A 24100-nucleotide genomic window follows, 5' to 3' on the forward strand; every position below is an offset into this window, starting at 1 on the left:
GTGGTGCTCATCACAAGTTAACTTTCATTATAGAGGTTTTATGGGTTTGATAACGTAAATATAAATGTGTCGTTAAAGCCGCCACCACCCGACACAGCCAATTCGTAAGGTTTGTCACGTAAACAGAACGTGCCACTTCGTTACCAGTTCAGCACACCACTTGTGTGTTGAAGAGTAAATCCACAACATCAGCAATTAGAGTTCCGTGACGTTTTGCCAGTAATTACAACTAGCTTCATCAGGCAACAGCCAGATTTGTGGAGAAATCCTCCTGTTATATATTTAGGCGATCTAACCGAAAAAAACATGTATTATGGATGAAATTGGTCATGAAAGCCTACGTGTTGAACTGAAAAGTTAACTTCCTTGAGCCAGTGATGGAAGTTTCACGATCCTATGCCAGACGCCAGTTTGTCGACAGATCACTGGTGACCTACAGTGTTGCTGACTTTATCGACCATGGCGAGATAAAGAGCTATGTTGACCTGCAACGAGGATATGAACTTGCAACCTCTTTATTTCAAGATGCGCACTACGTACATATGTATGTTGAACTTTTTTCACACCGTGCGTTGCCAACCGTGCGAATGGATGAAGGCCTCCCCACGGTGTGTCATGAGAGTTGTTTGACCATACTTCACCATGCTGGTCAATGTGGGTTGGTGAAGGGGGATGGGGCCTGAACCATGTTCAGACATTCACCACCGATGGATAACTCGTGATATGGATTCAAACTTAGATCACTTGGTTTATGGTGCAGAGCACTAACCCACAATGTACAGTACATTATTGGGCAAGAAAAACTGAATTGTATAATAGAAAATGTCTTAAAATTTCCATAAATATGAAATTACACGAAAAAATTTACAGACTTTTATTGGTCACCCAGATCATGGAGAGAAATGCAGGAAATGTAACCATGAAATTGACAAATCATATTTGAATATGGTAACCTTGTTAATGTCACAAGACTCCCAAATTGAAACACAAAAAAACCTCCACGCAGTTAAACGCTCAGAATTACGGGGGACTGTGACCCCTTCACGATGGTCATGTACTAATTAGCGGGCACAATAATGGGTATTAGACCTCAAGGATGTCCTTGGCCAAGACAGCACTAAGGCTGTGTCGCGGTGAGTAAGGAATTGGGTTCTATGTAAAACAAAACCCCAATACACACGTGCTCATAAACGAAATGAAGTATCTTCTTGGTTCTTTCGGTAAAGTCACGTAGAAGGGAAGTAATAAAATAATAAAAATAAAACATAATAAAACAATTCTCACGACGTTTCGGCCACAACGCAAGCAGCCGTCCTCAGGTGAAAACCAGGTCCGTCGAGGCGACAGAGTCTGAATGAAACAGCACACGAGCTTTCATTCAGACTCTGTCGCCTCGACGGACCTGGTTTTCACCTGAGGACGGCTGCTTGCGTTGTGGCCGAAACGTCGTGAGAATTGTTTTATTATGTTTTATTTTTATTATTTTATTACTTCCCTTCTACGTGACTTTACCGAAAGAACCAAGAAGATGAATCCCTGCAGTCACGAAAGCTTTAAATCGAAATGAAGTATGACTGAGTTTTAGATTTCACATGAGCATTGGGGGTCATCGGTTATCAATTGATTCCTTAACATTATTCTGAAAGTAATTTCTAGAGTATACGTACATCTCTGTACATTAACTTTAAATGCCACCAGCGTGTGGCCAATTTGGAAATTAAGGAAATTAATCGGCAAGACTGAACTGATCCATGTTTAAATCTCCGTCTTATTGTTACAAGAGCCCTTGTTGTCTTCAAGAGCTCTGCCATGTAAGTTCCTTCAGAAGTTCACACATTTCACGTAATACGGTAATGCATTCAACTCAGGCAGACAATTTTAATAAAATGCAACTTAGAGCCGATTCACCCCGATCAAATTGGAAACAATTCTCCGCAGCATAACAATACAGTCCCGTGCGTTCAAAACTTTAATCAAATAATCCATGCAGATTAATTTACCTAAGCGCATTCATTGCTAGTGCCACTTACGATGCCAAATTGCAGAGCATATTCGTGAGACTTTAGCAATTCCTAAAGTATACTGAGCGTTTGAGGATTACTGATTAAAAGCATAATTTGGAGCAGTCGTTGCTAAGCATTTTTGTGCCAACGGACCACTGTAAACCTTCAGCATGTTTTTTTTTGTCGAATCGCCATAGCATCAATTACATATCACCATGAAATGCGGTCGTTTTGTGACGAAATTTTGAGTATATCTGCAGCAGTTCCGAGGAACACTTCATCACAGCCTCGTGGACTGACCGGTAAGGCCATAGGTTGCCAACCGCGGATTCAAAAAGCATCGCCGATTTATGCCATCGTCACTTTGTGATTTACAGTAGCACCAGAATCATCAACAATGCGAGGAATACAATAATTAACAAAAAAAAACATTTCCTCAGACACACTTTTTTTTCTAAGCCTTTCTCAATGTTTTCGAAGCACCAATGAATGTTGATGTAAATCGAGTGCAATGTTAAACACCGGGTTATCAATAAAGTACTGTAATTGTTTAGCGTAAAAAAGCAGGTTTGCCGGAGCCAATACTCTGATCCCATAATGCATTTTGGGTTAAGCCACAAGGCCTCAGCCAATCACACGGATCAATGTCATGTTGATGTTTTTGATATTTTAGTTTGTGACACACCCCACCCCCACACTGTCATTCCCACTTAAGCTTTTTTAATTTTAATTGACATACCTCCAAGAAAAAAGCCGTTATTTACGGTTATAAACTGCGTATTTGATACTTAATTGATTTGCTGTATGTATATTTATATATTTTTTTACATTTCCATTATTTACATGTGTTTATATGCACGTGTAGACGGTGTGTATAAATACTAAATGTTTCATGAAACACATGCGCCACAATCGATTTAAGTGGGTACTAACTGGCTCCTCCGTCACCAATTGGGATTGTACATTTTAACTTGTATCTAAAAAAAACTCAACGGCAGATGAGCAATGAAGAGGGCAACTTTAAAACTAGCAGTGGATGAAGCTTGCTGGAAGCTTTACAAATGTTGCAGTCAAATTGTAATTCTGAAGGAATGCCTTTCAAGGGTTTGTTTGACAATAGTACAACTCCCAGTGAACGGGACAATCGTTCAAAGTACAAATGATGATTCAATCTTGGTGATTAAAACTAGGAAGATCTTCCAGTAGGGGGAACAAAAAAAATATAAACTAATTATTGAGCCATATTCAAAAGTGGTTTGAAAACCTCCTAATAGAATCCGTTAATGAATTGCTGATCCAGAGATGGTGTTTTTCAGTTTACCAAATAAGTACTCTGGGTTGTATATTTTTACTGGTGAGCATTTCAGACACTCGTCGCAGTGTTTGATTATATTATTGTTGATGCGACTCTATGCCACTCTGACCTATGAAGCGGCATTTGCCCATCAATTCACTATAGGTCCTCAATGCAAAACAACAAAGCTAATATAAAAGACTAAATCTAATAGGAAATGTCTAGCATCACGTATATGAGATAATACATAAATAACTAACACATTGCCAATTAGGAGGTAACGGAACTTAAATTGATAAACACCCACATGCCTGTTCATTTAAAACATAGGCGATAAAAACAACATGAAAAACACATAACATTTGAACAAGCGTGAAAATACATTTGTGTTGTTTTGTTTTTTGCATTTGAAAAAAAAATATTTGTACCTTTTGGCTTTATTGTCATTGTACTACGTCGATGTTTTATCATTAAAGACACTAAAATATCGTGAATTTGGTTCCTGAGCATAACGTGGTTCGTGATAAAAAAAAATGTAAGAGAGAATTTTTAAGTACTGTACTCCTTTGCATCCCACAATATTAACGTGGAGAGAAAAAAATAACCCACAACCCTCAATTAAAAGCCATTGTGTTGGAGCCACAGTATAAAATATCACAGGCTCAACTGTAACTGTTGGATCAATAAAGACGGCAAACCCTTTAAAGTAGTGATTAAAAAAAAAACTGTCTCAGACAGTGGATGATAAAAGTAACATTTTCAAAGTCGAAATTTCAACACCGCATTGGACACTACCTTCAGTGGAAACGGACAAAAAAACAGAAAGCTTTGTAGACGCCCTGTGTGCAAAAAAAAAAACCCGTCTGATATCCAAATCAGCCTCAGGGAGGTGATATTTAATAACCGTAACGTGACTCTTCACAGGCTCACAGTTTCACAGGAATGCCAGCGCTGCCATAAGCGCACGTAAAGTGGATGGACGGTGGACACGCGAGAGATCCCAGGGAGTGGGTGGATTTTATTTTTTAAAAAGTGTCAGGTTTTCTTTGGTGTATTTTTGTGTGTTAATCCCAGGTGTACCTCGATTGTACTTTTGTCACGAGATGAAACATCCGTGGCGAACTCTCACAGAGCAGTGCGAGGCCATCGTGTTGACGAGCGGCCCACGGAAGCGGATATTACAGAGCTACCTCCGAGATCCCTTCAAGTGACCTCTGGTGAATACAGTAGGGGGCAGCACTTTTCCACATGAGTCTTAAGACTCGGATGAGGCTTATTTGGATAAACAAATGGAATGACTATTGTTGTATATTTGACTGTGAAAATGTGACTTTCCCATCCTCCCATTTGAGAGCGTGTGGCGTTAACAAGGCCTTGTTTCTGGCAACACATCTCCTTATCGAAGACAACTAAGAGCACCTCTCCGAAACTGCACAAGAAAAGAGGAACAATTTGGGTCTTTCATTTTGCGACGTAACAACAGAACTACACTTGCAATGTTTAAAAAAAACATTATTATTATTTTTTTATATCCCTCCTCATTAACCCCATTATCATCATCGGTCTTAATTTTAAATTCATGTATTTTTGTATTTATTATACAGACGCCCTCTCAGTAGTTGGGGCCCTTGCTAAAGGGGTTCCGGCCCCCTCCTGCAAAATAGCACAAGGAGGGATCGCAGATCCCCGGGGGTCCCGGCAGGCCCGTCAGCCCTGGTTTCCCAGGATCGCCGTGTTTCCCTGGGGGTCCTGGTTTTCCAGGACGGCCGTCCTTCCCCTCCCCTGGATGCCCTGGGGGGCCTGCGTGAGAAGGCAAGGGGGAGGAACGGGGTAACAGAGGAAGTGTTCGGTTAACAAGCGGAGATATTGAGCCTGGTAAGCACGCACGACTGCACAGGCTTTACGCGGTTGAACCAAGCGTTGCTCGTATGTAGGAATGTTGACCTTCTTTCACACCTGCACGCAGCCAACAGTGATAATTAATTGGTGGTGTGGAACCCGAACTTGAGGAACTAAAGAAGTTTCCAGAACGTGGAGCTCTGAAGAAACCTCAGTGAGGATATGTTTCAAGAACTCACTTTAATTTTCATCGCATGGACTTACCTGGGAGGCCAGGTGGCCCATCTACACCGGAGTATCCCACCCCTCTGCCACCCTTCTCGCCCTTGCTGCCTGTTTCGCCTGCGTGTAGGTAGGGGCAGACACAGCATCACGAGTCACACATGGATGCATGTATGTATGTTGAACTTCTTTCAAACCGTACATAGCCAACCGTGCTAATCAGAGGTGTGGTGGAAGGACAACAAACTAAACACAAGAAACAGTTATAAAGAAATTAGTTCTCAATCGTAATAAGTTAAAACTGCATGGCTCCAGTGGCTTCTGAATATCGGAAGGAAGAGCAGTTCCAGACGGTCAGCAGAAGACCATCTGTAAGCGCGCTGATGTGGTCACCATCTTTGTTCGATGGCCAGTCAAAAGCCGCTGCTGCGAGGACTGACCGGAACAAGCGCGATGGTTTATATCCCTTGACGTTGCTTGTGCACCACTGCCGCCGGCAGCAGCACCACTCAATAATTCGGCTATTGGCGAGGTTATCGGTGACGTGTGCGCACACGTATAACATGCAGAGCCTTTTGTCTATCCACTGCTGGATGAAAGCCTCCCCCACTAACATGACTGCGATGAAGCGCGACCGCTCAGTGCGTACAACAACAACCGCCGCTCCCCACTAAGTGGCGGTGACGTCAACACGGCACTTGTGCACTTTGAGGCCGCCGTGACATGTTGAAGACCCGCTGGCAGGAGGTCACGGGACAGACACGAGGTGCCATGGGTCGCCTGACTGAGACGACCGGCGGATGCACATGCCGCGCATACGACACCGACACACGCACACAAACAAAGCACGCCGCCGCGCACCTTTCAGGCCCTCCGTGCCGGGCTGGCCAGGAATGCCGGGCAGGCCCATGCGACCCGCCTGTCCCGGGAACCCTTGGAAGCCCCTCTCTCCGGGCGAGCCCGGCGACCCGGGGGTGCCGGGGACGCCGTCCCGCGACACGCACGGCTCGCACGCCGGCCGGGAGCTGTGCACCATCGCCGGGAGCTGGGCTGGACAAGGGGGGTGGAGGGGGTACGAACGGTCAGAGGTCCGCCCGGTTTGTTCAGCGCAATGCAATCGACGACCGATTCCCTCCATGAAATTGAAAATAAAATGATCAGCCAAATGTGAATGCGGGGCGCGCCGCAACAAACGGTGGAACGTGTTGCGAATCTGTGGGTCTCCTCCGTGTGAGTTTATGGGTCTCTGTGTGAGTCTATGGGTCTCTGTGCGAGCCACCGGGTCTCTATGTCTCCGAGGGCATGGGTGGGATTGACACTCGCTGTCCCCTGAAGTCAGCAGCTTGAGTTACAACTCAAACATCGAACTAAGTACGGGTGCTTCTCAATTCAAGTCCATGAGAAGTAAAAAAAAGCTTCGTGGCTGACGGCACGCGCGGCGTCAAAAGATTGGTGAAATGTGAAGAACAAATTGGATTTGTAAATGTTTGAAGTGTTTTTTAGGTGGGGGTGGGGGGGGGGAGGTAAATTTTACTGTCGCACACATTTGTACATAGAGACACTCGCATGAATGCACGGACGCGTACACTGAATTTACAGTGTTTTGTTCACCTTAAGTTAATGTTTGGCGTGAACAGATCGTCATGTAGCAGTGGATTGACAAAGGGCAGAATATTATGTTTTTTTATTATTATTATTTCTTTGTAAAAAAATGTCTGTGTACGCTGCAGCGTAGGTTTCCGCGATCGATCGACACGACGTCCGACATTTACGCCCGTGAAAGAGCCCCCAGCACGTGGAACGAAACGTCGGACACCACGACGATCGACGCGCGGCGGCAGCCTGGAAACCGCATCGTACGTGCGACTTCAGCGATGGTAACGGGACACGACTGCGGACACTCTGCCGCTTCACGTTCAAGTCCGTTCAGCTTTAACAGGGTGAGAGGCCAAGGATAGAGTCTCGTTTGCGAGGGTGATCCGGGCGGCCGGAGGTTTACTCAGACCCACGTGAAGCGCAGCAAGCCGCCGCGGGGAACTTACTTCTCAGCATGTCGTAGCACACCTTGCGGATGTGCTCATCCGACACCGGGGTGCCCTGCGATGAAGGGCGAGTGCACAAGCAACCGGTGAGCGACCCATGCGGAGTTCCAAAAACGAGCACGCGTAGGTGCCACGCGTGAGCATTGTTTTATATACGTACATATATATAGATAAGCACAGTGCACGTGGGATAATAGAAGAGTGTGCGCATGAAAAGGTCACTTCAATGCGTCTCGGAAGTAGTTCTGCATTACCACCTTTTCAGCGGGCCGCACGAGACGCTACAAATAAGACGTTGGCCTCGACGAGACGATGACAAAGGCCACAGCACGGTTAGAACGGAGCCGAGAAGAAGGTCGGACAATGAGAAAAACAACGACGACGTCAACGAGCGATGGCGAGCGATCCGTACCGGCTTTCCCTGGGCCCCTGGAAGCCCTTGCACCCCCCTCTCCCCGTCGAGGCCCCGTGGGCCCTTCGGCCCCGTGGGCCCCTGTGGCCCCATCTCGCCCCTGCGCCCGTCCAAGCCACGCTCCCCGGGCACTCCGTGACTCCCTCGCTGGTCGCACCGCGTGCGGTAAAGACAACGACAACAACAACAACAAGAGCAAAAAGCAAAGTGGCGTCAGCGTGAGCAGCAGCTGTAGGCAGTGACAATGCATGGATTGGCCTGGTATACAGAAGGTTGTGGGTTCAACCCCGACCCTGATGCCTGCTGTATCTATCGAGTTTGCGTGTCTCTCTCTCTCCCCAATGGTTGCCTGAAAATTCCCCTCCCCTGGTCCTCCGTTTTTTCCCTCCTCCATCCGCAGTGCCCCGGGGTCGGCTTCCTTTAGTGCTTTCTCCTTCTTGGCGGCAATCCACTTTGGCGTCAAGACGTCATCGGGGTCTCGACGTGGGCCTCCCCCCGTGGCCCGGTGGACTACGGCATCGCCCAACCCCCTTAGGCGGGTCGGCAGGCTGCTGCTGCTCATCCCGGTGTTCGAAGGGCCGAAGTTGTCGACGCTCACTCGGCGATGAATCGAGGGTGTCATTGAACCGTTGCTTCCCATTTGTCCTGCCCCTCGTCCACTTGCTGCCCACTTGAGAGCCGGGAGAAGAGGATCTTTGCGGGGGAGGCGGTTCTCGGGCGTGCGGGCGCAGTGGCCGGCTCCGTCGGAGTTTTTTTTTCTCCTTTAGAAGTAGCGGTGCCTTTTCTGACTTTCGTGGCTGCAGGAATTCATATTCTTGGTTCTTTCGGTAAAGTCACGTAGATAGAATTTTTTTTATTTGATAAATTTAAAATAAAATCAAAAAACCACAACGTTTCGATCGCAACACAAGCGGTCTATTTTCATTTTCTATCTACGTGACTTTACCGAAAGAATCAAGAATAAGAGTGCCTTTTCTCCGTAGCAGCGCATGGGAATCAGTCGCACTGGCACGAGGTGATGGTGTGGTGCGCACTGCGTCGTGCAGTCGCAGCGTGCAGTGGGGTTATAGACCCATTGGGGACGGAGCCGTTGTACGTACGTTGAGCTTCTTTCGCACCGTACGTAGCCGACCGCGCTAATCGGAGGTGCGGGGGAAAGACAACAAACTAAAACACGAAGAGCATACAGACATTCTAGCAACTCCACCCCTGGTTAATCGCGACACTTTAGAGATGGGTGTTTGCTAATAAATTAATGTATTTTCTACGTTTCACTGAATGTCCCCCGACAATAGTTCAATACAAGCAGACCTCAGACTAGGCCTCGGCAAGGTAAGGTAATTTACCCTTTTTACCGGGTAAAAGGATTGGCTCGTTGCTTTTTACCTATTACCTTTTACCTTACCTGCTGAAGGGTACAAGGTAGGGTAGAGTGATTGTATTGGGGTAAGGTAAAAGGTAGGGTAAAGGTAGGCTCGTTGTTTTTACCTTTTAACTTTTACCTTACCTGGCCGAGGCCTACCTCAGACTCAACCACCACCGACATCATCATCATCATCCCTACCTCTCCTTTGATTCCATTTTTCCCGGGGTCCCCCTGCAGGTTCAGAAAGGGGATCGGCCACACAGAACATCAGCACATTACACACAACCGTTCTCTCTCCCACACACACACACATTCAGATAGCAGTTTAGCACGTAAGTAGGCTTTCGCGACCAATATCCATAATCAAGGTTCTTTTGGATTCGATTTACGTGAACATAAATGCGTTGTTAAACCCGCCACCACGCGACCCAGCCAAATATTAAGGGTTTATCACGTAAACAAAACGTGTCAATCAGTTACTAGTTCAGCACGCCGCTTGTGTGTTGGAGAGTAAACCCACAACCTTTACAATTCGAGTGTCGCGATGTTTCGCTGATAATCACAACCAGCATCATCAGGCGAGCGCCAGAATTCTGGAGCGATCCAACCCAAAACACCTCTATAATGGTTTCAGATCGCAGCCGAATGCACAAACTAGCATTAAATGTCGATATGATGAGCATAAATTGTAAGTAATTGATTCTTCCACGTTATCTTCTTGGTTCTTTCGGTAAAGTCACGAAGTAATAAAATAATAAAAATAAAACATAATAAAATAAAATTATTTTAAAATAATAAAAATAAAACATAATAAAATATAATTATTTTATTATGTTTTATTTTTATTATTTTATTACTTCCCTTCTACGTGACTTTACCGAAAGAACCAAGAAGATGAATCCCTGCAGTCACGAAAGCTTTAAATCGAAATCTTCCGCGTTACTCAATGCACAAACCGTGAACAATAAAAAATAAACAATTAAATCAACGAATCTGTTGTTAAATCGTCAGTGTCATGAATGGCCTGGTCACAACCGGTACATTTACAGCGACACACACGTCATGGACAGAGACCCCCCCGTGTCGCCTTAACAGACTGTTTGAGCGAGTGCTATTCGCGAGCGCCGATGAAGACCGGGCACGGCACACGAGGGAGGATGGGTGGCCAGTACCAACGCACGTCACGGACACAAGACGAAGACACACACGCGACGCACCTTGGGTCCCTGAATCCCCTGCGGACCCTCGATCCCGGGATCTCCCTGCAAAGGCACAAAAAACGCCGCAGAGGCCGCGTGTGTGTCACGAGAAATCGTCCGGACGAGAAAATGAAGTCCCAGGTCTGGAATTCCCTCCGCCCCCCCCCGTCCCCCAGGCATGCGTCCTTCACAACTCCGGGCTCCTGTTCAACTCCCGTCTCGCACGATAAGCCACTTTTATGAGCTACCATTTGTGATAGACAGGTTGCAGTTCCGTTAAAACAACTGCAATCCATATCACGTGCCGGCTGAGAGGGAGTTTCACGTGGCAGCTGAGAGAGTGCTATGGTGACGAGATGTTAACTACCTCGCCTGGTGTACAGGTCATGGGTTCGATCCTGACCCTGTCGCCTGCTGCTGTATATTTGGATTTTGCGTGTCTCGCTCCCGCCGTGGTCACGTGGCTTTTTCTCCGGGTCCTACGGTTTTTCCCTCCACATTTAGAACCAACGTCACGCATCTAGGGTATTTGGCTGCCATACATTTCCACGTGATAAGCCGCTTCGTTGAGCTGTAGTCTGAAAAAGAACCGCATAGTTCAGTGGGCCTTACCTGGTAAAATAGAAAATAGTTGAATAGTTTAATGGTTTTAAGAGTTTAGTAGTTTCTGCGTGCGCCCCACTGTTCCGTGTCATCGGCCGCAAAAAGTGCCTGCGATCAAATGTGGCGCAATTGAAACGCTCGACCGTAAGAGAAGAAGTATAGCGTGCTTCTTGGGTCATCGCGAGCACTGACCTGTGCACCCGTACGGCCGTTCTGTCCATTGTCTCCCTGTCGACAAAAAAAAAAAACCCAACAACAGCAAAGCGGTTAACGATTATCAATGATGAACATTTAGTTAAAAACACGATTATTAATGAACATTTAGTTAAAAACAAGATTATTAATGATGAACATTTTAGTTAAAACACGATTATTAATGATGAACATTTTAGTTAAAAACACGATTTTTAATGATGAACATTTTAGTTTAAAACACGATTATTAATGATGAACATTTAGTTAAAAACACGATTATTAATGACCAACATTTTAGTTAAAAACACGATTATTAATGATGAACATTTTAGTTACAAACACGATCAATAATGATGAACATTTTTGTTAAAAACACGATGATTAATGATGAACATTTTAGTTAAAAACACGATTATTAATGATGAACATTTAGTTAAAAACACGATTTTTAATGACGAACATTTAGTTAAAAACACGAATAGGACAACGTTAGGTGGCACCTGGACCGTTTTTGTTTTTTAAACAAAGTCTTGAATTGTCACGCAAGGCGGGCGAGTCTGTGCGGACAATTTCAGCTCGTTCGGCTTCGTAGATCCGAAGATGTTAAGCGTCAAATATTCCAAAGAACACAATAAACAGACACCATTAATTATAATACTAATAACAAAAATGTCTCAACCCTCTTTGAAATGTTACCAACCCCTGGCCTAGGCACTAGAGGGAGGCATTGCATCGCATTGGTGGATAAGGGGACATCCATTGAGTAGGTTACGCAAAAATCTGTCAAAACGTGACCCCCCCTAACCCTCCCTGTACGCACGCGGTCTTTCTACACCCCCCCCCCCCACCTGCGTACGTACGCTTGACGCACCGCCCCCCCTCCCCGCGAATCCTATAGAACGGCCGATATTTAATCCACGCAGAAACGATCAAGGATGAATAACATTAACGTGTTTAGGCAAACGGAAATTCCACCGCCGGCTGCATTAAAGACTTAAGTTGCGTACCTTGACCACTTATGTTGCTGAGCTGCGTGATAGCTGCAGTCAGGGGCACGGTGGCATGCAAGTGATACCTCTCCCACAGTCCAACTTCTTCCGGTTGTACTTGTCTGACAGCTGAAGAAACTGAACTGTGGCGCATTTGAAGGCCAACGTAGACCAATTATTATCGAGGCTTCACCCCCCCCCCCGTTTCCTACGCGTAGGTACATTGTTAGTAGACCACCCATACGCAAGCGTACGCATTTGAGTTAACCCCCCCCCCCCCCCTCCATGAGTACGCACTAAATGGATGGCCCCTAAGTGCACCAGTCAAAGACCCGCGTCCGTGAAAGTTGCGGGGGAAACCACAGGGAAAGCCGCAGAAGGGTTCATATACATTGAGCAAAAATAAAAAAAAATCCCTTGTTCATCTTCCAGATCCTTTGAAAGGAACCACTTTAAAACATGAGCTAATAAAAATGGGAAAATAAAAAAAACGAAGATTTTTACGAACGATAAAAACAGCCAGTAATGTGACTATGAAGTGAATAGAGAAATATACGTGCGGTCCTTTGATTGACCATACTTCTCCACGCTGGTCAGTACTGTATAGTGAAGTGGGGGTGGGGAGATGGTAGGGTGGTGTAGAGGTTAGTACCAGTGACGATTATCTAAACCAGTCCTGGGCCTCCCTTAGGTCGACTCATCCTCAAATGAGTACTTGGTGTGGTGTGTAAACATTTCCAATTGGGAGTAAAGGCGGCCGGGCGTGGTGCTGGCCACCCGCCCTCTTCTGTGCCATGCTCGCCTTCATAGGTGCTCGCTAACAGCACTTGCCCCAACAGTCTGTTAAGCCTATACGGGGGATCTTTGTCTTAGGGGGCGAGACCACATCAGATATCACTTGCTCTCGGAAGGCCGTGTGACTGATGGAATGAGTAAAACATTACTTTAATGTTTTTTACGTGGAGGGACAGATCTGTGAAAGTGTATTGTATCCTTATTTATTTTGTTACTAAGATTGTATCATGCTTTCCCACCTGATGACCGACGTTTGTGTTGCGCCCGAAACGTCGTGATTTATTTAATATTTTATACCTACGTGACTTTACCGAAAGAACCAAAGAGTATGGATTCCTGCAGTCACGAAAGCTTCAAATCAAGATTTTATTATTATTTTGTGTCATGTATTATATAATTTTGCATAGAACCGTAACCCATGCCGAACAGGAAGGGTTCTTGCCTTTAAACATCTATTTTTAGCGAGCATCACTCTGCTGACGAGACACTGCACGTGAAAACCGGTGCAGAGTTTTGCTTTTGTTGAACCTATTCTGCTCAAATGATACACTCCCAGAAGGCCACGCGACTGTTGGGATGTGTAAATAAAATATCTAATAATAATTTGATGTGGAGGTATTCATTCAGCTAGCCGGCTTCACGGTGCAACGTGCAAACCGCTGCACCACCGATCCACATTCGTTTTAAGGTTGAGGCCACGTGGCAGTAGTTTTTTACGCCAAAATCTCGTCATTGACCCCTCCACCACCCAACGGGATTTGTCACACACACACAAAAATATGATCAACACGCGCCAACGTATCGGTCCGAATCTGACCTACAAAGCTCTTCACTGGCGGCTTTAGACTTGTCACGATCTAACATCGTCACCGCTCCACTCCCAAGTTGAAGCAGCGCCCCCATTCTGCGTCTCTCCAGAAATAACTAAGACGTTAGAGGTCCCTTGACCTCTTGGCTTTCCAGACCACGATTATCCAGCCGCATTTGCTTCCGCGAGCGAGCGAGCAAGCAAGCTCTCAACCATTTCGTCCCTCTGGTTCTCATCAGCAAAGTCAGGCTTGTTAAACAATGCTGCCGAGTTGCCAGATGTTGTTGGCAAGAGCACGTTCTGAAGGAGTGGGCTTAAAGGTTTTTTTGAAATTCCATTTACAGTACGCAAATGAAAAAAACCTTTGCGCGTTTATAAATAGATTAATGTACTGGGAACAGCGGACCAGTGAGCGGTGAACGCGTCTCACCGTACCTCTGCCACTTCCAAAACTATTTTTGATTTGACCAGGTAAGGCCCACTGAGCTGTATAGCTCTTTTTTCAGAAGCGACCTGGCCACCAACGATAGCGCAACGAAGTGGCTTATCAGCACGTGGAAATGCATTGCAGCCAAATACTCTGAACGCACGATGTTGATTCTAAATGTGGTGGGAAAAACTGAAGGACCCGAAGCAAAAATCCACACGACGACGGGGAGAGAGGACATGCAAACTCCAAATACACAGCAGGGGTCAGGGTCGGGATCGAACCTACGACCATCCTATATACCAGGCGAGCTAGTTAACATCTCGCTACCATGGCACTTGACCCAAGAGCTGACAATCCCACGCACAAAGCGCCGCCAGACGAACAACGAGATTGATGGCGCCACGTTAGCGCGATTTGTGGCGAGTGTGATGCGCGCAAGAGTAACAATGAAAGTAACGATAGAGGTTTGTTTTTTACTTATTTTTTAAGTAACTTTTTTATTTTCCCTACAGAGCATCCTCCGAGCCGGTGGGGGGGGGGGGGTGGGGGGGGGGGGGCCTTCGGTGCATTTTACACGCGGCAAGCAACTCACATCACATCTCAAACAATTGGAAGGGCACCCCCGGTGGCAGCTGCCCTTGCGCGGTACGCCGTGACTCAGTGCCTGGCCTCCATGTGGCGGGCTGTGGGGGGGGGGGCGTCTCCCAGTGGGGGAGTAAAGACGGCGATGTGAAATCCCATTCGAGTTATTTTCCGGGATCTTTTTCTCTCTTTTTCCTCGCAACTAATTCTCAGCTCTTGGTCAAGTGCCAAAGGGGTTACGGGTGAGATGCGTCCACCGCCGTCGATACGTATGCTCCCCTAGCAACGTCACCGCTGTGCCTAATACGTTGTGACGCTAGGGCATCGTGTACACTGCGAATTCGTACCGTCAGTACGCGCACACACACACGCACACCGCAATGATGTGGTGGCGAGATGTTATCTCCCTCGCCTGGTATGCAGGAGCTCATGGGTTCACTCCCGACCTTGACGCCTGCTGCTGTATATTTGGAGTTTGCGTGTCTCTCCCTCTCTCTCCCCGTGTTCGCGTGCATTTTTCTCCACGTCCTCCACATTTAGAATCAACGTGCGTTTTAGAGGATTTTGCTACTGCTATAAATGTCCACGTGATGATAAGCGACTTAGGTGAGCGATCATTTGTGGCCAGGTCAGTGGGTCCTTACCTGCTAAAATAAAAAAAAATAGTTTTAGTTCAGTTTCGTAATAACCAGAGCGGCCCGGCAAATTAAATTCCAACCGCGAAGACTCGACAACGAGTCGAGAACGACACGCGACCGCTGGACCGAGCCACCGACCCAGCCGGATGATAGCCACGGACAAACGTACCTTCACGCCCGGACTTCCTGGCAGTCCCGGCGAGCCGGGCAGGCCGGGGAAGCCCGCGTCCCCTTGCTTGCCCTGCCGGCACAACGGAGAGATTGTGAACGTCTGTAGGGGTGGGGTGGGGTGGTGGGGTGTGCTGGAGGGTGCTGGGGGGTCACGTCTGTTCGTGTCATGCCTTGGAGACGCAACGCACTGAGACACTCGCCACATTTCTTTAGAACAGCCTGTTGCGTGCTCGTTTGTTGCCCTTCCCCCCGCACCTCTGATTAGCATGATCGGTTGCGTACGGTGCGAGAGAAGTTCAACATACGTACGTCATGGGATCGTGGAATTGCCACCGCTGACTTCTCCGGGCTCATTTAAGTAAGGGGGAAATCTCTTGCGACGATTGCGGCCAAGAGTTGGTGGTGGTGGTGGTGACAGGGGACCCGTGTTTCTTAACTTGGGGGGGGGGGGGGGGGGCAACCGCCAAACCGATAAAAGCCTGAGAGCCGCCGGCTGAGTAAAGGCAAGCGCAGGGACGCGTTGCGTGGAATTAGAGAGTGGGCGTCCGCGTGCGTTGCCAGCAGCTGGGTTTATTCCGCCGAGGACTTTGGCACGGGGAAGGAAACTCAAGAGCCCTGAGAAAAACCCACCGCACGCACGGGGACATCGCCAGTTAAGACGGCTGTCGTTTTCGGCCACGTTCTGCCAAACGAGAGCGGAACCCAACTAGATTAACTAAACTAAACTTTATTTTTATTTTTACCAGATAAGGCCCAATGAGCTATGCAGTTCTTTTTCAGACTGCAGCTCAACGAAGTGGCTTATCACGTGGAAATGTATGGTAGCCAAATACCCAAAATGCATGACGTTGATTCTAAATGTGGAGGGAAAAACCGGAGGATCCGGAGAAAAAGCCACGTGACCACGTGGGAGCGAGACACGCAAAATCCAAATATACAGCAGCAGGGGACAGGGTCGGGATCGAACCCATGGCCTCCTGTATACCAGGCGAGGTAGTTAACATCTCGTCACCATAGTACCCTCTCAGCTGCCACGTGAACCTCCCTCTTAGCCGGCACGTGATATGGATTGCAGTTGTTTTAACTGAACTGCCATTCATTCGAATGGAAACGCGGTCGATAACACTGGTCAACACACTTTTTCTGGCATAAGGTATTCCTAGGTATTCCAAGGTAAATTTGGGGCGCTGATTCCAAATCTGCCATCAGTTTTTGTCTATCACATCAGGTTTTTTAGATATCAAATATTGCATTTTCAATAAAAACTGCAGAAGAAAAATATAAATAAATGTGGATATCTACATAAAATGATATTATAAACACACTATCCTAAAAATACAGCACCATATTTTAACACTAAAGCAGTCACTGACTCGCAACAACTTGCAATTATAAGTGACAGAGTTAATTTTGGGTAAAATCAATGAAAATGGGGTATGCCGATAGCATAAAATGAGATGTGATAGAGCAAATCTGAGATCAGATTTGGAATCAGCACCCTGAAATTAGTCTAAAACAGCTGCAAAGGTCCAGGCCAGAAATACATGTTTTATTTTTTGTTGACCAGTGTAATGATTCTCGAACTATCCAATCTCAACAGACGACTTGTTCAACGGATCTGGCTGGATACACAACCAAACAGATTAGGCGGACAACACGTCAGCAAGAACGTATCCGTCTCCCCACGTGAGCAAAAACATTTAAGTATTCTTTGTACAACCCATCGGCCCCCACGGCCTTCTGGGAGCGAGACCGTCACCAGTGCCGAATCGGTACGAAACTCACAGCAGACTGGGACATACAACTGTGGACCGGTTTCGACACAGTGTCTCGTCAGCAGAATCGGGCTTGTTTGAATCGAAGCTGGCGAAACACCAGATGTTAAATGCAAGCGGCTGTCTCTGCAAGATGTGTGTGCTCGTTAAACAGCGTTTTTTTTTTGAGAATGTAATTATTTAAAGGAACTTTCACACACAGCCAAGGTGTATGGTGACCAGGTAAGAACGATTACATTTTGTGAGTTGTCCCTTGCTTTAAAAGGCAACGTAAGGAGTAAATTAATTCGTCCATCGATCAGAAATGTTCACTCGCGGAATTTAATTGAGTAATGATCGCTCTCTAGAGCGAACCAAGAGCTCATTCGGACCAACGGCAACCAGGGAACATTTTCCGCTTGCTTCATCAGGAGCGCATCTCTGAGTCTCAAGGCTCCTCATCAGGAGGCGATGACATGCTCTAGCGCAGTGGTTCTCAATCGGGGGATACGCAGACCCCTGGGGGTACGTGGCATTGTCCAAGGGGGGTACGTTAGGCGATTAATAAACGCGTGAAATCATATCGTACGTGAGGGTCAAGGGTGAATAATCACGGATGAATCTGCCAATATAAAATTAACTAGGATAACATTTTAATCCATATGGTAACCTATAACGACATTCAAGACCTTTCTAAACTCATTGAATGTCAACAACGCGGTTTCCAAGAGTAACCAGCCAGCTCGAACAAAGTAGGTCACGCGTGAAGAGCGTCCGTTGATTTTGTGTTTTCCTTCGCTTGCAGTTACGCGCTAGTTAGGACACCACACAAAATGGACAATTGTTCACGCTCGTTATTCGTACATTTATTTCTCAGAACAATGTCGGGTCACGCAAGGGAGGGTTACTGGGTGGAAACAAAATTCAACGAGGGGGATCACAGTAGCCAAAAAAATAGAAGTTTGAGAACCACCGCTCTCTATATATATTTCCACCGAGTAATTTGGAGGTCCATTTTTCAACGTTTTGCCGGTAATTTTGACCCGCGGCGCTGGCAAACGAGAGGCCCCACTCCTGCGAACGACGTCGCAGGGAATCGTCAACGTCCCCCCCTCCCCCCCACGAAGCGTACGGTGCACAGCACGTTTGTTTTCTTCCTCCAGTTCACGCGGGGTACTAACCGGCAGGGTTAGCCGATCTCGCGTGGGACTGTGCACCGCTGCAACAGGCGGGGAACGCCGCCGCACCCCGCAAAACAACCGCGGGGCGGGCTGGTTAACACCGGGCGGCACGAGTAACGGAGAAAGAACTCACCACGCTTCCCGGCAAGCCTGATGAACCGGGCGATCCCACCTCTCCTTTCTCTCCCTGCCGGACGTGAGAAAAGACAGGTGTCAGGCAGTGATGTCCAAAGTCATACAAATAACGATGATAATAATGAGTCGGTGCGGTTGGTCTTCTAGCTATCCCGACAGCGCAGGGCTATCACGAAGGCGCTATGCTTCACCGACCGATGTATTTTAGTTTGCCAGTAGGGAGCGATGTTCTTACTATTATGTCAAATCCCAATTGAGTAACAAAGTTGATAAATTTGGACCACGACTGAAGCTCACGATGGACCCACTGATCTCGAGTTCTTAATATCCACCGTGAAGCAGATAGAACTTTTTTTCCCGGTCTATATACCCGCAGCGATAACCAGGGCGGCCAGCCGGAATCGAACCGCGAACCTCTGCGCCAAGCGGTGAATGTGCTCCCGCTGTACAATTCCATCGACTCCCCAGTGGGCGATGCCTATTTAAAAAGAAATTATATTCTATTTTTTTTTTATTTTGGTGCCGCAGTGGGGAGATGTTGACTACCTCGCCTGGTATAGAGGAGGTCATTGGTTCGATCCCGACCCTGACGCCTGCTGTATATTTCGCGCTGGCGTGTTCTCCCCGTGATCGCGTGGATCTTTCTCCTGGTCCTCCGGTTTTTCCCCTCCACATTTAGAATCAACGTGCGTTTAGAGTATTTGTCTGCAATACATTTCCACGTGATAAGCCACTTCAATGAGATATCTTTTGTAGCCAGGTCGATGTAGTTGACATCTCGCCAGCGATGGTGAGGAGGAGGGGGGGGGGGGGTTGTTTACTGGGCTTAATTTCATCCGGGGCTGAGCGCCGGAAAATATTTTCCACCGACTGAGGTGCACTTTGCTCCCACGCCTACGCTCCCCCGTTTTACCAACTCGTACTGAACCGGCGTGGTGAAGTATGGTCAAATAAACCCCCACAACCTACACGGCATGGTGAGGCTTTCATCCAGCAGTGGATTGACAACAAAGAGATGTATGTTAACACCATGAAAGCAATTATTCTATTTTAATCAAAAATATATTATGATGCCTACATGGCATGATGGTAACAATCCAAAAACCTCCCTACATTAATGTATGTTGAACTTTTTTCGCACTCTACGTAGCCAACCGTGCTAACCAGAGGTGCGGGCGAAGGGCAATATACTAAGCACAAGAAGCAGTTCTAACAAAATGAGTTCGTCAATCTAGATTATTTAAAAGTGCATAACTCCAGTGGCTTCCTAATATCGAAAAGGAAGAGCGTTCCAGACGGCCGCAGAAGCACACCTGAAAGCGCGTGATGCGGTGACCATCTTTGTTCGATGGCCAGCCAGCGCATGCTATCGCCGTGCACATGTTTAATGTTTAATGTTTAAATTCCGCGTCACCCTTAGCCAACAGCCCTGGCGAAGGATAGGTGCACTACAAGGCATCGATGTGCCTTCTTTACCACCCCAAAGGCAAGCATTTCACTTCCTCGCTCATTCGAAACACATTTCTGCCGGATTGATCCAGTCGAGCGCTCAAGGCTCACTCGCGGCGACAGCCCACCGTCACGGGGGGTGAAGGCGGGGGAGGAGAAGAAATGACTTTCAAATTAGTCATTACGGGATAATTTTCAAATTTGGCAAATTTAAAACCAAGCAATCATTGTCCAATTGGCCACACTTTAGCATCAGATGTTGCCCGCATGGTGAATTATCCTCGGCGCTGCGTGCGTCAAGGCCATGCTGCGCGAGCGGTAATTTGTAGGGGAAAAAATTGTCGGCTAAAAACCACCGACATTTTTTTTCACACCACTTTGTAAGTATGCACGTTGAACTGCGGGTCGGTTCTAAAGAAAAAAAAAAAACAAGTTTTCAGTCTAAGATGATTTAAAAGTGCATCGCAGCAGTGGCTTCCTAACATCGGAAGGCAGAGTGTTCCAGACGGCCGCGGCGACCGTCTTTGGCTCAGCCACTGCTGCTGCGAGGATGGCCGAAGTCACGTGATGGTTCATGGTCCTCACGCGGGGGGGGGGGGGGGGGAGAGGGGGGTGACCTCCATGGCGCAACGGTCAGCACACTTTTCCACGGCCTTCATCCAGCAGTGGATTGACCACGGCAGGTGGTGGTGTTGAATCCGACGGCAGACGTTCGTTTCTGAGCCGTCCGAGGCATCGTTACAAATAATTGCTCGCGAGTCATTATCAACGGACCATGATCACTCCGCTGCTGGATGGAGGCCTCCTGAACGTTCTCCGTGAGGTGGGGAGGGATTTGTGTGACCAACACTTAACCGCGCTGCTCAGTGTGGCTTGGTTAAGATACCTACCAGACTATGATGTAGGAACACCCCCCCCCCCCCCCACCATTTGGGCAGGCTGTCATCCAACAGTAGATTGACCACGGCTAGTGATGATACGCGATTGTGCACATTAGTAATTGCCTATGAGAATGTATTTTCGCGTGCTATGAAGAAGGACCATTGCCCGAAACGTTGCCTACTGTATACTTTTTTTTGCTTTTAAGGCCGCACGGTGTGCCTGACGAACGAGCTGATTTCATCTGCAAAATTGTGCTTGTGCACCGCTGTCAATGTAGCGGTGGCAGCAGCGTCGTTAAAACGATTCGTTTAATTACAGGGAAAGTACAACCAGTTAGGCTGGAGGACTTCAACGGAAAACTGTGTTGATCGCAAGTGAAATTAAGACATTTCCACTTTGCGATGGACACCCCTTGGGGTCTGCACACACCTGATCCACACGCACAGCGATCGCGGGCACCGCTCGGAATCCCACGAACCTGTGACATTTTGACACGGGGCCACCAAGAGGCACGTGCGGACCAGATGCGACGACGCGACATTGGAGCGGCCCAGAGAAATGTACGCGTCTCGAATTCCGTGTGCCCCGAGTTTTCTCTTTGTTGAATACTCAAATGTGGAAATCGCCATGCGGCGACGGCGCGAGCCGAGCGGAGCGGAGCGGCGAATCGAACCCCCGCCAGCCGCGCGACGTTTTGGGCACCCCCCCTCCGCGTGGACGCCGCAAGAACCGTGGGGGTGGTGGTGGCGGCGGTGGCCTCGCTCGCGGGAAGCGGGGCGACATCTGTTCGTAATGCCAAGTCTGCACCACGGCCTTTGAAACTCAGAGAAGAAATCCGCGGATGTCTCATTTCGTTTGCCAAAAACCACATCCAAACGCACATCGGCGTCAGGGCCCCCATCAAACCCGCGCTCCATCAAACCCAGCGCCTTGCAACGGGGAAGTAGCGACGAGGGGTGAGTCCGGCCCACGCGTGTTTTACTGGCATGCTCCTGCTTCACCGCCACCGCCACCACCACCACCGCCATCACCGCTGCCTTCTCCGCCGCCACCACCACCACCACCATCGTCACCACCACCGCCACCACCACCGTCACCACCACCATCGTCACCACCACCGCCACCACCACCGTCACCACCACCGCCACCACCACTGCCACCACCACCACCACCGCCACCACCACCGCCACCACCACCATCGTCACCACCACCACCACCGCCGTCACCGCCGCCATCTCTGCCGCCACCACCACCGCAGCACGCCGATGTTATCCCGTTCAACGAGCCTCACCGCTCGAATGGGTAATGGGGCAGCGCTTAACCGTGCCGAAGGCCCGCTTGCGAGATCAGTCAGCAAGTCGGTCAGTGGAGGAAATTCCACATTCTCGTGACAATGGGAGTGATGGTGACGACGGTCGTTGCGCGTGTCAAAAAAGGGAGACTTTTCACGAACGTCGACCAATGGAGGGAAAGCCCCCCCCCAGCCTGCCCCCCTCTCCCCCCCAGCCTGCCCCCCCCTCTCCCCCCCAGCCTGCCCCCCCCTCTCCCCCAGCCCCCTTCCAGATTCCGGCGCCCACGTCGCGTGCTTCCAATGCAAGGGCTGTTGAGTGATTGATGAGTCGTCCCCATGCAATCCGCGTTACCCGTTATTGAATACAGTCGGCCGTGGGATTCTCCGTGAGATCCCCGGGGGGGGGGGCGGGGGGGGGGCTCACAGTCTCTGGGCTTGCCGCACGTTGGACTCAGGCGCTCCCTTACCCGCACCCCCCCCCCCCGAATTCTGCACAGCGAAGCGTTTATCTCAAAGGATGAGAGGTTCGCCCCCCCCGCCCCCCCCCGCCCCCACCGGGGAAGTTTTGAGATGACGCCCAGTGGTTATTATTTGGCACGCAGGCGATGCACCCGTTTCCTATTTCGCGAAGATCGCTTTAACGATAAAACACCCAGTAATGTCATTTCCAAAATTCGCTGCCACCTTCTTCCGGCGCGAGGTAAACATCCAGCACACGTTTAACAAAGGCGGCGCGTGCACGCGCGCGTGTGGAACTTCTTTCGCACCGTGCGTAGCCAACCGTGCTGATTGGACGATAACCAACATCTCATATTCTTAGGTTTTTTCGGTAAAGTCACGTAGGTAAAATAAAAATAAAACAAAAAATAAAAATCATGACGTTTCGGAGGCAACACAAGCTTCCGTCTTCAGGTGGAACCATCACAGCACGATAGCTGTATCACCTGATACACTTGATACAGCTATTGTGCTGTGACGGTTCCACCTGAAGACGGAAGCTTGTGTTGCCTCCGAAACGTCGTGATTTTTATTTTATTTTTATTTTACTTTTATTAATTTTAATTTTTTACCTACGTGATCTTACCGAAAAAACCTAAGAATATGAATCCTTGCAGTCACGAAAGCTTCAAATCTAGAACCAATATCTCCCCCCACCCGCCTATTTAACAGCCCACCGTTGGATGAAGACATTCCCCAATGCAGTGTTGGTCACCGAGGTGCTGTGACCATAATTCACCACGCCGGTCAAAGGTGCGGGTTCGATTCCTGGCCACGGCATCCCGTGAGCGGTGAGTGATAAACCCGAATGGGCGTCTGGGCTACACCCTTCATCAACCCGTAGGGACCGGATTGGTGAAGTATGGCCAAGCAGCACCCATGACCAGAGCAGCAGTAGATTGGAAAAGGTCGGAAATTTTGTACTTAATATGAAACGGTATATGTAATTGGTTCATGTGACCTCTCCAGCCACCAGAGGCCGCTACATTCACCACGATGTAAAACAAGACTAAAAAGCGCGTGTCTTCAAGCGAATCGTGACCGCGAATCACAACGGCTCGTTGAATCTCCGATGCGGGTGAATCGATGCACCACAGACGTGGGTCACGGGCCACAACGCAAGCGCGTCTCATCTCTCCGGGGTCAACGCGATAACCGGTCGGCATGTGGTGATGTCGAGAGTGGCTCAGAGGTCAGGGCCGCTGGGCTGGCACCGCCGAGCGAATCCAAGCCTGCATATTTTAGCTGCTGGTCCTCAAGCGCAACCGGCCATTCACCAATGATTGCACACACAAAAATAAAGTGGTACCCCGAGTTTATTC

General features: G+C 48.2%; 1 protein-coding gene across 1 annotated transcript in view; it reads right to left on the reverse strand.

Moving 5' to 3' along the window:
* Positions 1-1389: 1389 nt before the first annotated feature.
* Positions 1390-24100, reverse strand: part of LOC133353368 (collagen alpha-1(XXI) chain-like) — a 134681-nt gene continuing 111970 nt past the window's right edge. Inside the window, exons 23-32 of the mRNA XM_061569560.1 lie at positions 18657-18710; positions 15587-15658; positions 11173-11208; positions 10396-10440; positions 9377-9409; positions 7813-7959; positions 7401-7455; positions 6220-6408; positions 5401-5478; positions 1390-5097 (exon numbers count right to left, since the gene is read on the reverse strand). Of these exons, the coding sequence (XP_061425544.1) occupies positions 4910-5097; positions 5401-5478; positions 6220-6408; positions 7401-7455; positions 7813-7959; positions 9377-9409; positions 10396-10440; positions 11173-11208; positions 15587-15658; positions 18657-18710 (897 nt within the window). The 3' untranslated portion in view covers positions 1390-4909. The remainder of the gene's footprint in view (positions 5098-5400; positions 5479-6219; positions 6409-7400; positions 7456-7812; positions 7960-9376; positions 9410-10395; positions 10441-11172; positions 11209-15586; positions 15659-18656; positions 18711-24100) is intronic.

This window comes from Lethenteron reissneri, chromosome 43 (assembly GCF_015708825.2).
Source record: "Lethenteron reissneri isolate LAM-NWPU_2019-01 chromosome 43, ASM1570882v1, whole genome shotgun sequence".
Taxonomy (NCBI): domain Eukaryota; kingdom Metazoa; phylum Chordata; class Hyperoartia; order Petromyzontiformes; family Petromyzontidae; genus Lethenteron; species Lethenteron reissneri.